The sequence below is a fragment of the Ascaphus truei genome, chromosome 3 (genome assembly GCF_040206685.1).
Source record: "Ascaphus truei isolate aAscTru1 chromosome 3, aAscTru1.hap1, whole genome shotgun sequence".
Classification (NCBI taxonomy): Eukaryota; Metazoa; Chordata; class Amphibia; order Anura; family Ascaphidae; genus Ascaphus; species Ascaphus truei.
Window position 1 is genome coordinate 198,780,115 of NC_134485.1, and position 13,337 is coordinate 198,793,451.

A 13,337-nucleotide genomic window follows, 5' to 3' on the forward strand; every position below is an offset into this window, starting at 1 on the left:
ACACAATTCCATGATGTTTTTTTCTGACTTACCAGGACAAACTAACTTAATTTCCTATGCAATCGAGACAGCACCTGGGGTAAAAGTACGTTCCCGTCCTAATAGGTTGCCTGAAAGTCGTAGGGCTCTGGTAGAGAAGGAGGTACAAGAAATGTGAGTGGTGTAGTCCACTAATTATGGTCCCTAAACCAGATGGGAAGGTAAGATTTTGAGTGGTCCTCCGAAAGGTCAATGCGGTATCCAAGTTTGATGCATATCCGATGCCAAGGGTGGACGAATTAATTGACGCCCTTGGTAATGCGGAATATATATCCACGCTGGACTTGACAAAAGGATACTGGCAAATACCCTTAGAGGAAAAGTCCAAATGCAAAACAGCCTTTGCCACTCCCATGGGTTTATACCAGTTTGTGACAATGCCATTTGGACTGCATGGAGCCCCAGCCACATTTCAGAGACTCATGGATAAGGTACTGAGGCCCCATAGGAATTATGCCGCAGCCTACCTAGATGACATTGTCATTTATAGTAAACACTGGCGGGCCCATCTAAATAGGCTGAAAGCGGTCCTCAAATCTCTAAGAGAGGCAAGGCTCACAGCCAACCCTAAGCAATGTGCCCTGGGTAAGGCGGAAACTAAATACTTAGGGTATACAGTGGGAGGTGGAAAAGTAAGGCCACTAGCCGACAAGGTAGTTGCCCTGAAAGAAGTTCCGACCCCCCAAATAAAAACGCAGGTACGCTCTCTGCTGGGATTAGCAGGTTACTACCGGCGGTTCATCCCCAACTATTCGGAAGTGGCAGCCCCTTTAACGGACCTCACAAAAAAGTGTGCCCATACACAAGTGGTATGGTCAAGGGATTGTCAGAGAGCCTTTGAGGACATAAAAAGGTGTCTATCAGAGGGTCCCATCCTTAGAAGCCCGGACTTCAACAGCCCTTTTATAGTGCAAACAGATGCATCAGAGATAGGGCTAGGGGCAGTGTTGTCACAACAGTTTGAGGGAGTTGAACACCCTATCCTTTTCCTGAGTAGGAAATTGTTCCAGAGGGAAAAAAAATACTCAGTGATTGAGAAAGAGTGCCTCGCAGTAAAGTGGGCAATCGAGGCTTTGAGGCATTACCTGGCAGGAGTCCATTTTACTTTGGTGACGGATCATGCTCCACTGAAGTGGTTAAATAGTATGAAGGATTCCAATGCTAGGTTGACTAGGTGGTATATGGCCCTCCAACCCTTCTCATGTGAGATTCAGCACAGGCCGGGAAAAGAGAATGCAAATGCTGATTTATTTTCTAGAGAAGGGGTGGAAGGTCGGGCTTCAGCCGTGCATAGCCCCAGCCACACACTAACAGGGGAGGAATTTGACAGGGTAAATAAAAGCCACCAGCTATATGCCTGGAAAACCTATGTCTAGTCTGCAGTGCAGCACTGACTAGGTTAACTTCAGCTGGGAACCTCAGGACAATTAGTTGGATCCCAGCTGCCTAATCAAGCTGTGTTAAAAACCCAGGCTATAGACACATGCTGCTGGCTGTTGAGGAGAGAGGAGTAAGCTACTGAAGAAATTACTGCTACAAGGTCTGTTAAACAAAGTTGATGAATTATGAACTGTCTGTCCCCTGCATAGAAAAGGGTAGCTGCATTATTTTTAAACTGCCTCCTAAAGAGAAACTGTTTTGTTTGGTCTGCTGAAGAAAAAGCCATTTTCGTTTCTCTTGTCTGCTGAAGAAAAAGCCATTTTCTTTTCTCTTGTTTGCTGATGAAAAGCTAGTTTTGTTTTTGTGTGCTGTATATCTTTTAAGGCTAAATAAATAAGCCTTGTCAAGAAACCCGCGTGTGTAGTTGCATGTACCCTGCAACAACGTCCTCTGCGGCATGTTCCCTCATTACCTGCTGCTGCCGCCGCAGGTACTGTTCCTGTCCATGCGCGCTCCCTCAGTCTCATTGCAGAGCGAGCGCGCACCCGCAGCTCTTCTGGCTGCCGCACGAAACCTGGTCCCGCCTTCCGCACACGTCATGCATCTCTCCCGCACGGCGCGCACACGCGATTACGTGCGACGATCCCCAGCTGCGTGGCAAGTCTCTCATCCCTGCCCTGTTGCCTGCAGTCTCAGTTCCGCTGGAGCCGCGCCTCCGCTCCGCCCCCTGCCCCCATTGGTCTGTCCTGTCGGTAAATACTTCCTGCTTCCTCCCATGCTTTGCTCAGCTTAACCCCATGTAGTCTCATGTAGCTCACTTCTGTTTTGCAGTGCTCTATGTTTCGTTTGCAGTTAACCTGTTGTGTACTGACTCGGCTTGTTTGTGGACCCTTCTGAATTTTGGACTTTGGCATACCCTCGACTATGGCGACCTCTCCTACCCTCAAACACGGCATATGGACTTGGACAACTCTGCTCTCTACTATCCCAGACCACGGCTTATGGCCCCCTATATCCTGCCTTCTCCAATCCAAGAACTCGGCAAGTATACCGCATCTCCTATACTCTCCAACCCAGACCCGGCAACGCTAAACTATCCGCCTTCCAGGCACGCCTCCGCTGCTGCGGGTGTGTGGTTATACCTTCCCACCTCAGTGCCGGAGTCTTGTCTTGTTTGTGGGCAGCGCGAGTGTTACACTACACACACACACACATATATATAAAATATAATATATATAGTATATATTTTATATATACACACAGTACATACATATTGTACTACATAAACACATACGTGGAATGTGGATAATGTGCAGCCCTTTTGAAGGGCCGCACATGCGGTCCTTGTAATATATTATGTTGACTAGCACTGGGTTCTTTTTTTTTTTTTACTATTGTGTACATAGAACAAACAGATCCCTTTGAGGTGCCACCCCACCAAAATAAATTAATGAAATATTGGTAGATGGTAAAATCAAACTTTAATAGACATACTAAAATAGATACAGCTTAGAAATATGTGACAAGTATATAATGGTGCTACTAAAACAACAGTGATTTTAAAAGGGTGTTCATCTCCAGAAATCCAAACTCGTGATGGTAGCTAGATGTTAGATGTTCATGTCTACACTAGCGATTGGGGTGGCTTAGACTAGAGCCCTAGTGCTCAGCACGTTCCCAAATTTAGTATGTAAATAGTGAGTTGGCTGCAAGTCTTGCAGATATAAATTCAGTGGAAAAAATGCTGATTTGTATCAGTTCTTGATACTGTGTATCTGTGGTGGGGATATCAACAGTGTTAGCGTCTATTAGTATAGGGACCGCATTATAGGGCTAAAGGCGTGGTTCAGTGAGTAAAGACACTGATTCTGGCACTGAGTTTGAAGCAGGGGGATATTCTAATCCTTTTATCTCCATGTGCCTCAGGCTCCAAAAATATAGATTGTAAGCTCTACGGGGCAGGGACCGTGTCTGCAAAATGTCTCTGTAAAGCACTACGTAAAACTAGCAGCGCTATACAAGAACAAAACAAATTAAATTATAGGTCATCCTCAGTACTGAGGTAGTAAGGCATTTAAATCGTCCTCTAGATGTGGTGACAGTAGAATTGATTAGTTCCTACTTCAAGTACTTTTTAGTACAGGGTTCTTTACATTTTCAGAGTGTACTCTGATTGTGTTAGGCAGAATAAATACAGTATTCCTCATTCATTAAGGTGGACATAGTTGTTGTATCCAGACATGTTTTGTAGGGTACAGTATTTCAAATTGTGTCAGGTGGCAGACTACTGGTTAAAGTGAACCAGGTTTCCGTTCTGTGTCTTAACCTGTCTGTAGGAACGAGATTGCAGCAGGATGGTATAATGTCAGGTTCCTAGTGTTCTAACCCCCCGTGTAACAGCCGTGTGGGTGGATGAATTCCCCGCGTTGATTGGCTGGTAAGTGCAGGTGTCTACGACAGGGGAAGTCTGACTCGTTAATTGCTGCGACTGTAAACGGATCAGAGCCGGGTATGCTAAGTGGAAATGCTGATACTGTTTGAGTTGATAGGCAGATATGCTGTAAAGACTCGTGGGGCCGTGTCCGCTGTTCTAAGGAGCAGCTGATGTGGACCTGTCTGAGACTGTTGCTATTCAGACCACAGATACACAGTATCAAGAACCGATACAAATCAGCATTTTTTCCACTGAATTTAACTAGTGTAGACATGAACATTTAACATCTAGCTACCATCACGAGTTTGGCTTTCTGGAGATGAACACCCCTTTAAATCACTGTTGTTTTAGTAGCACCATTATATACTTGTCACATATTTCTAAGCTGAATCTATTTTAGTATGTCTATTAAAGTTTGATTTTACCATCTACCAAGATTTCACTCATTTATTTTGGTGGACTGGCACCCCGAAGGGATCTCCTTTTTTCTATGCAAACTCTAGTACATTTAAAAAAAATATTCTCTGAATATATCCCAGGTAGCACACACCTCTCTATATAAATACTCTGCGAGTTAGAGCAAGGCCTTTCTTTCTCTATATATCCCTGGGATAGACAGGGGGAAAAGGACGTTTAAAATGTAGTTGAGCTAATTGATTCCTTATACTCTAATCTAATATACTTAATTTGGCTGTGATTTGGTGCCCTCTACTGGGGAACTGTATGACTGACATCGAACACCAAACTACGGCTTCTCTGCCATTAGTATTGTGTATTCCATCACTACAGACATGCCCATCAGCTTTGCAAATTTCATGCGTGAGTCTGATGAGAGGGGGGAGGGAATCTACAAAACATACTTATCCGGCATGTATAAGTGTTAAATGTATCTGTACTATTAGTTATATATCTCCTATTTCTATTGGATTGTTTACCCTTTGCAACTTAGCTGTAAAAATGCCAATAGTGGAATGAATTAAACATTTTTGACATTGTCTCTTTTGCCCTTCTCGATCCCATAGCCACATAAAGTGTAGAAGCCACAAGACGGCACTTTTCCAGCAGGGTTATTTGTAATACATGTTGGGAAGCCCAGTGTTGGAGAACATTAATTACCCATCTCAAAACACACTTGCTTAAGGAAGCATATGAGTAGCTCCATGGCTGATTATTTACACCTCATACATAAACTTTGGCCCTTTGCAGACACACTTACCAGAACTCCCTCCTACTGTCTCTGTACGTTCTTTCTACCAACCAATTAGATTGTAAGCTCTTCGGAGCAGGGACTTTTCCTAAATGTTACTTTTATGTCTGAAGCACTTATTCCCATTGTGTTATTTATATTATATGTTATGTATGATTGTCACGTGTATTACTGCTGTGAAGCGCTATGTACATTAATGACGCTATATAAATAAAAAGACATACATACATACTTAGCCCACTGTGCTGCAAATTAAGATTGCAGTGATTCTAACGCAGGTTTTAGAAAGTCACAGTGGTGAATATATTTGAAAATCACACAAAAAAATAAGTAAATCAAATATAAATCACTCATTGGCTGCAACAGACCCTGGACTTTGCTCAGCCTACAGAACAAGCAAAAGGCCACTGTGGAAACAACACAATAAACATCATTCAAGTTGTACAAAAAGTGATTTACCAAAGTAATAAATATGATCCATCACTCATTTTAGAATTTGTAGATGATAAAATATTACATTATATGAAGATATAAGCAAGTTAAGGATCTGCAAAGGATCATGACATGGAGACACCATGTCACACCAAAGCTTTTCACAACACTCGAAGAATTGGAAAGAAATAAGGGGGTGTGTGCCGAGCACACGCATTTTAAGTGATACTTCTTTGTCTTTTGTCACTGGTTTGTCACAGAAATTGTATTTGTGATAGTGATGTTTTCAATTCAAAATTCAAAACACAATTTTAGTGACAAAACGCAAGAAGTTTGACTTAGAAGTCACGTGCTCGGCACACACCCAATTTTAGCTATTTGCACTTCTATATTTATACTAACTGTGAATTCCTTGTGTGTGTTTGTGTGTGTGTGTCTGTCTGTGTGCTGTGTCCGTCTCCCAAGTGTGGCAGGGATGCGCGCCAAGCGGCAGCTGCCCATGCGCTGTCTGCAACCTTGTGTGGCCTGGAACTTTGAGGTATGTGCATGCACGGTGTGCGTCCATCTGTAGCGTGACGTCACTTCCGTCACGCTTTTTCGTTACCAGACAAGTGATTTTTCCTATCAAAACCCTGTAGGTGCCAGCAAAGAAGTTTAACTTCAAAAAATAATCAAATTCAATCGTGAATACTTGAGTCACCTACAATTTGCAGATGACATTGTTATTTTTACCACAAGTCCAGAAGACCTCCAGCAACGTGGTATGGTATATTAGTAATAGTAATGACACTCTTCCATAGCAGGGCATCACAAATATTAATTATTTCGTAATTTGCAGATTTCTGCACGGAAGATTTAGTGCCTTGCTAAAGTGCACCTGTGTGGTGACATTTCTCATTTAGTGTATCCTTAGGCTGCGCTTATAGTGCCAGCGACGTCGGCGCGTCAAAACAAATGCATTGCCGCCGTCGTGTGCGCTTATAGTGAGCGCGGAGCGACGGCTTGGTCGCGATCCCTGGAAGTCATCTCAATTTGATATTTCCAGCGACCGTAGCCTGACGTCGCCAGCACTATAAGCGCAGCCTTAGAGATCAACCGAAACGTCAAACCAGCTACCTATGTTGAATATATGTTATGGCGGTTTAATGCATAGAACATATTTCACTTTACATAGGCTCACCCGAACTCTACACCACAGTCCCCACAAAAACAGGAAGATGCTGGATGCTGAGCTTACCTCGTACATAATGGTGTTGAGATTCTGCTGCCCAGAACTGTTCTTGTTTTTCCTGCCCTCCCTCTGCTGTGCTTTCAAGTCGGTGAGGAGCTGAAACACCTGTCATATTGCAAACAAGATCCCCGAATTAAATTCATCCTTTTATAACATTTGGGCAAACACAGTATAGGAATTCACAAATGTCTGGATTAGGCCGTGATTAAACCGAAAAATGTGAGCGGCGTTGCATGGTGCGACGCCAAAACAACTAGCATAACTACAATTAAAGTGCTCATACCGATGGCGATGACGCCCAACGTGTTTTTGCTCGAGTTGTATAAACAGTGAAATGTAATTATATGTTACCTTAGTGAGTGTTGCTAAGCCTAAAGCCTTTCATTTTGATGGTGGACCTGCTTTTACAGCAAGGGAAACCCAGGATTGGGCTTCAATATTAGGTATTGAATGGTTGATTAGCGCTCCATCGCACCCCCAGAGCAGTGGGCTTGTCGAACGTAAAAATGCTGCGGTTAAACGTCTTTTAACTAAAATGCTGTCTAATCGTCCTACACAGTGGTATCCACTTTTGGTTACGGTCCAAATTGGTCTAAATAATATTCCTAACACATCTACTGGTAAAACTCTGCACGAATTGTTGTATGGTACTGCATACATATCAATACACAATTTAATGGATGATTCAATTTCTGCGCCAGGAAGGCTTGAACAAATACTAATTGTACAAGAATTGAGGGATTCTTTTTCCCATACAGCCCACACACCACGTAATCCTAAAGCTTGGACACCACAGATTGGTCAACTGGTCCAGGAGAGGGTTGCAAGGACAAAGGCATTTCGGCCTAGGTGGAAAATACCCTCAACAATACACTCTTTATTTTCATTTGTTTCTTGTCTTTTCTTCCCATGGTGACAAGACGACAAGCCTAAATCATTTACTGTTTCTTTAAAGCAGTTTCTTTATTCTAATGTGGAATTTATTTTGTTAATTTGCTTTATATTGATACTAATACATGTTTCATAAGCACACAGGTCTCCTATTACCTGCTTACACATCCGTGATGTGCATCAATGTTCTGTTGTGTGAACACAGACGAAAACGAATCTTCACAAATTTTGCAACTACCACGATCTTATCAAACCTCCATGAGAATGTACTTGGAACAACTTGTCTAACCACATCAAAAGCCACGAAGAAAGCAACCAGCCCGTGATTTGATGAGAGACTTTATTTACCAGGAAAATCTTACTCATGAAGGACCCTTTTCAATTTTAACTCCTAATGGGGCATTGCTGCCACGTAGCCTCCAGATGTTATGCAATTTCTGGCAAGTGAAAGCTCTGCTGAATTTTGATGATCGGCCAAATTTGAAATGTTTGGACATTCATCGTCAAGTATTTCAAATGTCTTTTCATACATCTGAGGAAGGGCACATTAGTATGGTCAGCCATGGGTCACATAATTGTACAACTTTACTTGCGTGTTCTGCAGGTGAACATGACTACTGTTTTGGGGCTAAATGGGATACTACACTTTTAAGTTTGTATGAACCACAACACACACCAGTTTTGCAATTGGGTGATTTTTACAGATTAAGACCATCACATGCAGCTATCACTTGTGCACATATTCACAAATGTACTTGTTTTGGAGTTCCACCACTACCCTTTATGACTTCACTCTCACCCATTCTAGTGTGATGAAAATGTTTCTCCAGTTACTATTCCTTGGGAGAAGCAAGACACAACAATAGAAACTCACCTATGATAGACACAAGCACGTTATTATTTTTTTATACATGCAAACACAAGCCATATGTGTAGGAGAGGGTGTAATGGGCAATAGGCGTAAATATATATATCGCAAAAATACCTGTATAACCAGACATATATACAAATATATATTTTAGTACAGCTCAGTGTATACTGCCGTACTCAGTCATTTTTGCTTCTGCATAATGTACCCACACACCAAGATTTTGCCAGACTGGAATTTTCTTTTGAAGCTCAGCATGCTTTAGTCATTACCTGTTTTACTCCATGTTTAGGTAACCACAGGAAACCATTTGATGAAGTAAGCCTACACAGTTTGCCTGTTTGCTAGGATAAGAAAAACTGCCAAAGTTGCTACAAGAATATAGACATCATTTCTCTAAGATAGGAAAAATGTGTTTATTCTGCTTCGACACAAAAGTGACGTAGACAGAGAGAATATAAGCTTTGTATAATGCCAGAGCAGGCAGAACAGCAAGAGACAAGAACGTACAGTAGATAGACGAGACTGATCTGGCATGATACCGTAATTGGTGTGTGAGTATGAGCAAGCATATCTAGCTAACTCTGCTTTTGTAACATATATATATATATATATAACGGATTTATTATCATTTACTCATTTTTGTTGCTGTATACAATAAAACAGCTATCATTTTATACAACTTTGAGTATACTTTTTCTATATAATTGTTCTATATGTTGTGCTATATCCTGTGACAAGGGTGCGAGGCTATTTCTACAAATACAAAATTACGATTTTATGCTCCTCATTCAGGTTGAGGATATCATTTTATCGTGAGACATTATTTGGGAGAAAGAGTGTGACCCACAACATCTTTCCAAAAGTATGCAGAAAATACACCGCAGGCTGACACCCTAATGTATGAGACTCAACGTATTATTACAATGTGTTTAACTAGTTTTAATATACTATTTTGACCATCCTTCTTGGTGTCTCCATATTTCTTTTGGCTCATTTTGTCAATTGAGGTGCTTATATACTGTGATTAATATCAGGTACATTGAGAAACATATCTGCTAATTTTCTCACACTGGGTTGCTATGGGGTTCCAGACGTCAGGGTATTTAAGGAGGAGGGACTATTCTAGACGTTTGGGTTTCCGGACACCAAGAGGAGAGGAGCCTCGGGCAGAGTAGTAGATAAGTATGTTTATAAAGTAATAGCATAGACCAGGCCCCCTTGTTTGTTATGTTGTAGAATGGGACCCTTAATGTTAGAATCCCCAAAATAAAGGATGGAGTCCTGAATACTTAAGCAAAAGGAATACGGCACGCCACAGAGGGCCTCAGGAAAGTGGGCTCTCAGGTGTCGGCGAATCAGCTCTAACCACGGATCGGCGCTAATCTTCCTCAGCAGTTTGTATGCAAGTGACAGTTCCCAAACAGGCAAAAGGTAATAGGTCAAGTACGAAGACCCACCAGGATTAACGTAGGGTCCGGGAGCAATTGGATTAGTAGCGATGATAGTTCCGAAGCAACAAAGGGGGCCGGGTCCCACACCTACTCAGCGCAACCAAGTGAAAGCACCTTCATTGGAGTGTTAAGAGTGGGCACTGATGGAGTAACTGTATTCATGTATGTCTATTATAAAATACAGTACAACGTTGTCATTATGTGTACGAGCGGTCCCTGTCCATGGGGACACGAATAAATGACTGTTGTACTACAAACGTTCCTGGCGCCCATTATTCTACAACCTTGCTACCTCATCGCCGAGCCACCTGAACCCAGCACCCAGAGACAAGATAAACCAGGCGGAGTAGTGATACATACATCACATACATCACATACATCACACCGATGTAGCCTCCCTAGAAACTGGGCAGGGAGGGTTACAATATTTATGTTAACAGAAAGGTGGGTAGTATTGGTCTTGAAAATTTCACTTTTTCCTTAAAAAGAAAGAAAAGGGAACTCTGTATTTGCAAATAAAGTGTAAAAGTAGTTTTCTTCTGCACCAAACACTTCAACCACTGAGAATACCAACCAGGCACAGCTTCTGGTCAAAACAGTAAGTGACTAACAAGCTAAGGTCTTAGTTTCAACTTTGAACTTTACAGACTGTATTAAACGGTATCGGACATTTGATCACAGCAATTTTGTTGTGATGAAGTCGGCGCCTGTCTTTAGCCGCTACTCACCTCACTGCAGGGACATCTTGTCGCCGGCTGTCTCGCCACCAAGGTAAACCCCTAACCTTACAGTCTAGGACATTTGGTCGTGACCAAATTACCGCCGGCACTTGGCCGCAACCTCGCCGCCTTAACCCTTACCCTAAACCCCCCCAATGTTAACCCCTAATACTGACGCTACTCCATATCTTAAGAACCTCAACCCCTTACCCTAAAACCCCTTATCTTAACCCCCTACCCTCACCCCTGAAACTCCTAAAGTTAACCCCTTACCCTAACCACTAAAACCCATAAAGTTAACCCCCTAAGCACTAAAAACTGACGTTACTGTAGGAGCGGTCGGCAGGGTGGAGGTTCCAGTGGCGAAATCTCTGTCTGCGGCCGATCAATAGTTGTCATTTGCTAGCTGCAAAACGGCCTCTACCAAAATGTCTCATTCGTAACCTTACCCCTTACCCTAAAAAACCCTAATACTAACACTACCCCTACCCTAAAAACCCCTAATACGAACACTACCCCCACCCTAAAAAAACCCTAATACTAACACTACCCTAAAAAACCCTAATACTAACACTACCCCCTACCCTAAAAAAAACCCTAATACTAACACTACCCCTACCCTAAAAACCCCTAATACTAACACTACCTCTACCCTAAAAAACCCTAATACTAACACTACCCCCTACCCTAAAAACCCCTAATACTAACTCTACCCTCTACCCTAAAAAACCCTAATACTAACACTACCTCTACCCTAAAAACCCCTAATACTAACACTACACCCTACCCTAAAAATCCCTAATACTAACACTACCCCCACCCTAAAAAAACCCTAATACTAACACTACCCCCTACCCTAAAAACCCTTAATACTAACACTACCCCCTACCCTAAAAACCCTAATACTAACACTACCTTCTACCCTAAAAACCCCTAATACTAACAATACCTCTACCCTAAAAAAACCCTAATACTAACACTACCCCCTACCCTAAAAACCCCTAATACTAATACTACACCTACCCTAAAAAAAACCTAATACTAACACTACCCCTACCCTAAAAACCCCTAATACTAACACTACCCCCTACCCTAAAAACCCTAATACTAACACTACCCCCTACCCTAAAAACCCCTAATAATAACACTACACCTACCCTAAAAACCCCTAATACTAACACTACCCCCTACCCTAAAAAACTTAACCTAAACCCCTACCCCATAAACCCCCTATCCTTAACTGCTAAAACCCCTTCATTTAACTTACTTTATTGCCGAAACGGGCGGCGGCTGAGTGTCCACCGGCGACGAGACGGCCGCAACCAAATGTCCGATTCCGGTATTAACGGTGTCCTTCAATGATCTTATACACAGGCATAAAGTGGTCTGTGATCTTATACACAGGCATAAAGTGGTCTGTGATCTTATACACAGGCATAAAGTGGTCTGTGATCTTATACACAGGCATAAAGTGGTCTGTGATCTTAAACACAGGCATAAAGTGGTCTGTGATCTTATACACAGGCATAAAGTGGTCTGTGATCTTATACACAGGCATAAAGTGGTCTGTGATCTTATACACAGGCATAAAGTGGTCTGTGATCTTATACACAGGCATAAAGTGGTCTGTGATCTTATACACAGGCATAAAGTGGTCTGTGATCTTATACACAGGCATAAAGTGGTCCCCCTGATTCCATGCTGATTCCGCATGTCCCACCCAGAATTTCTCCAGTCCTGTGAGAACGGGTTTCCTTACACTTCCTGAGTGAACAGTTCCCCAAAAAACTTTTAGAAACCAATTTGGATAGGGACCGGAGCACACGAGAAAGTTGACCGATCTGTACAGCACAATAATTCTAATAAAATGCATAAAATACAATCTATATAATAAATATACGTGTATGTACTGTACCTCATAATTACTCAGCAGTGCCGCATTTGAGTCTTTCCTGAAAACATTAAAACAGAAGAAGTGAGATTAACCAGAGGCAGAAATCTGAATGCATTTACCTTTTGCTCAAACCAACAGTGCAATATGCACCAGACCTGCCTCTCACACCTAATTATATGCAACTATGATCTTCATACTTTACCTGCTGGAATCAAGCAAGTGCCATAGAAATTAAATTAGTCAGCATACAAACCTTGAAGAACAAAGTCGTTTTAATTCATTCATTCTTAAATGATGATGATACCCAGAGCCAATGAGGAGGGGAGTTTTTGAATGATAAAAATTCCAAAGTAAGGTCTTCCAGTTTTGCAAGCTAACATCTAATCAAGGGAATACTCACAGGACAAAATGTACTGCTTAGGAGAACTTGTACTTCCTACAGACATTCTTTCAGAGGGTAGAAATTATACCTCTCTGAAAAGAGCAAACAGCTAAAAAAAAAAAATACTTAGAAACTTTGCTATTGCCAACAATTTCAAATCAAAAACATCAAACAACTATTTACATATTATGTGCAGTGGAAATATATTTGAAGGCTATTAGTCAAACATTGGCATATCTTAATAATTGATGGGGATTTTCGGATGTCCCAGTGATAACATATGTTGTACTTATCCACTTTATGAGAGGGAGCAATAAGCAGCTCTAGGAGAGACAGCAACATTTTCAACGGGGAGGATGTAGCCGGTGAGGTAGTGAAAGTTACAGACTCATTTACGGGAAAGAGA

General features: G+C 42.0%; 1 protein-coding gene across 2 annotated transcripts in view; it reads right to left on the reverse strand.

The window, feature by feature from the left end:
• CRCP (CGRP receptor component) overlaps positions 1-13,337 on the reverse strand; it is a 47,502-nt gene that overhangs the window by 28,867 nt on the left and 5,298 nt on the right. For both annotated transcript variants that reach the window (XM_075589919.1, XM_075589918.1), the window contains exons 2-3: positions 12,571-12,607; positions 6,730-6,828 (exon numbers count right to left, since the gene is read on the reverse strand). In XM_075589919.1, coding sequence (XP_075446034.1) covers positions 6,730-6,828; positions 12,571-12,607 — 136 coding nt within the window. The remainder of the gene's footprint in view (positions 1-6,729; positions 6,829-12,570; positions 12,608-13,337) is intronic.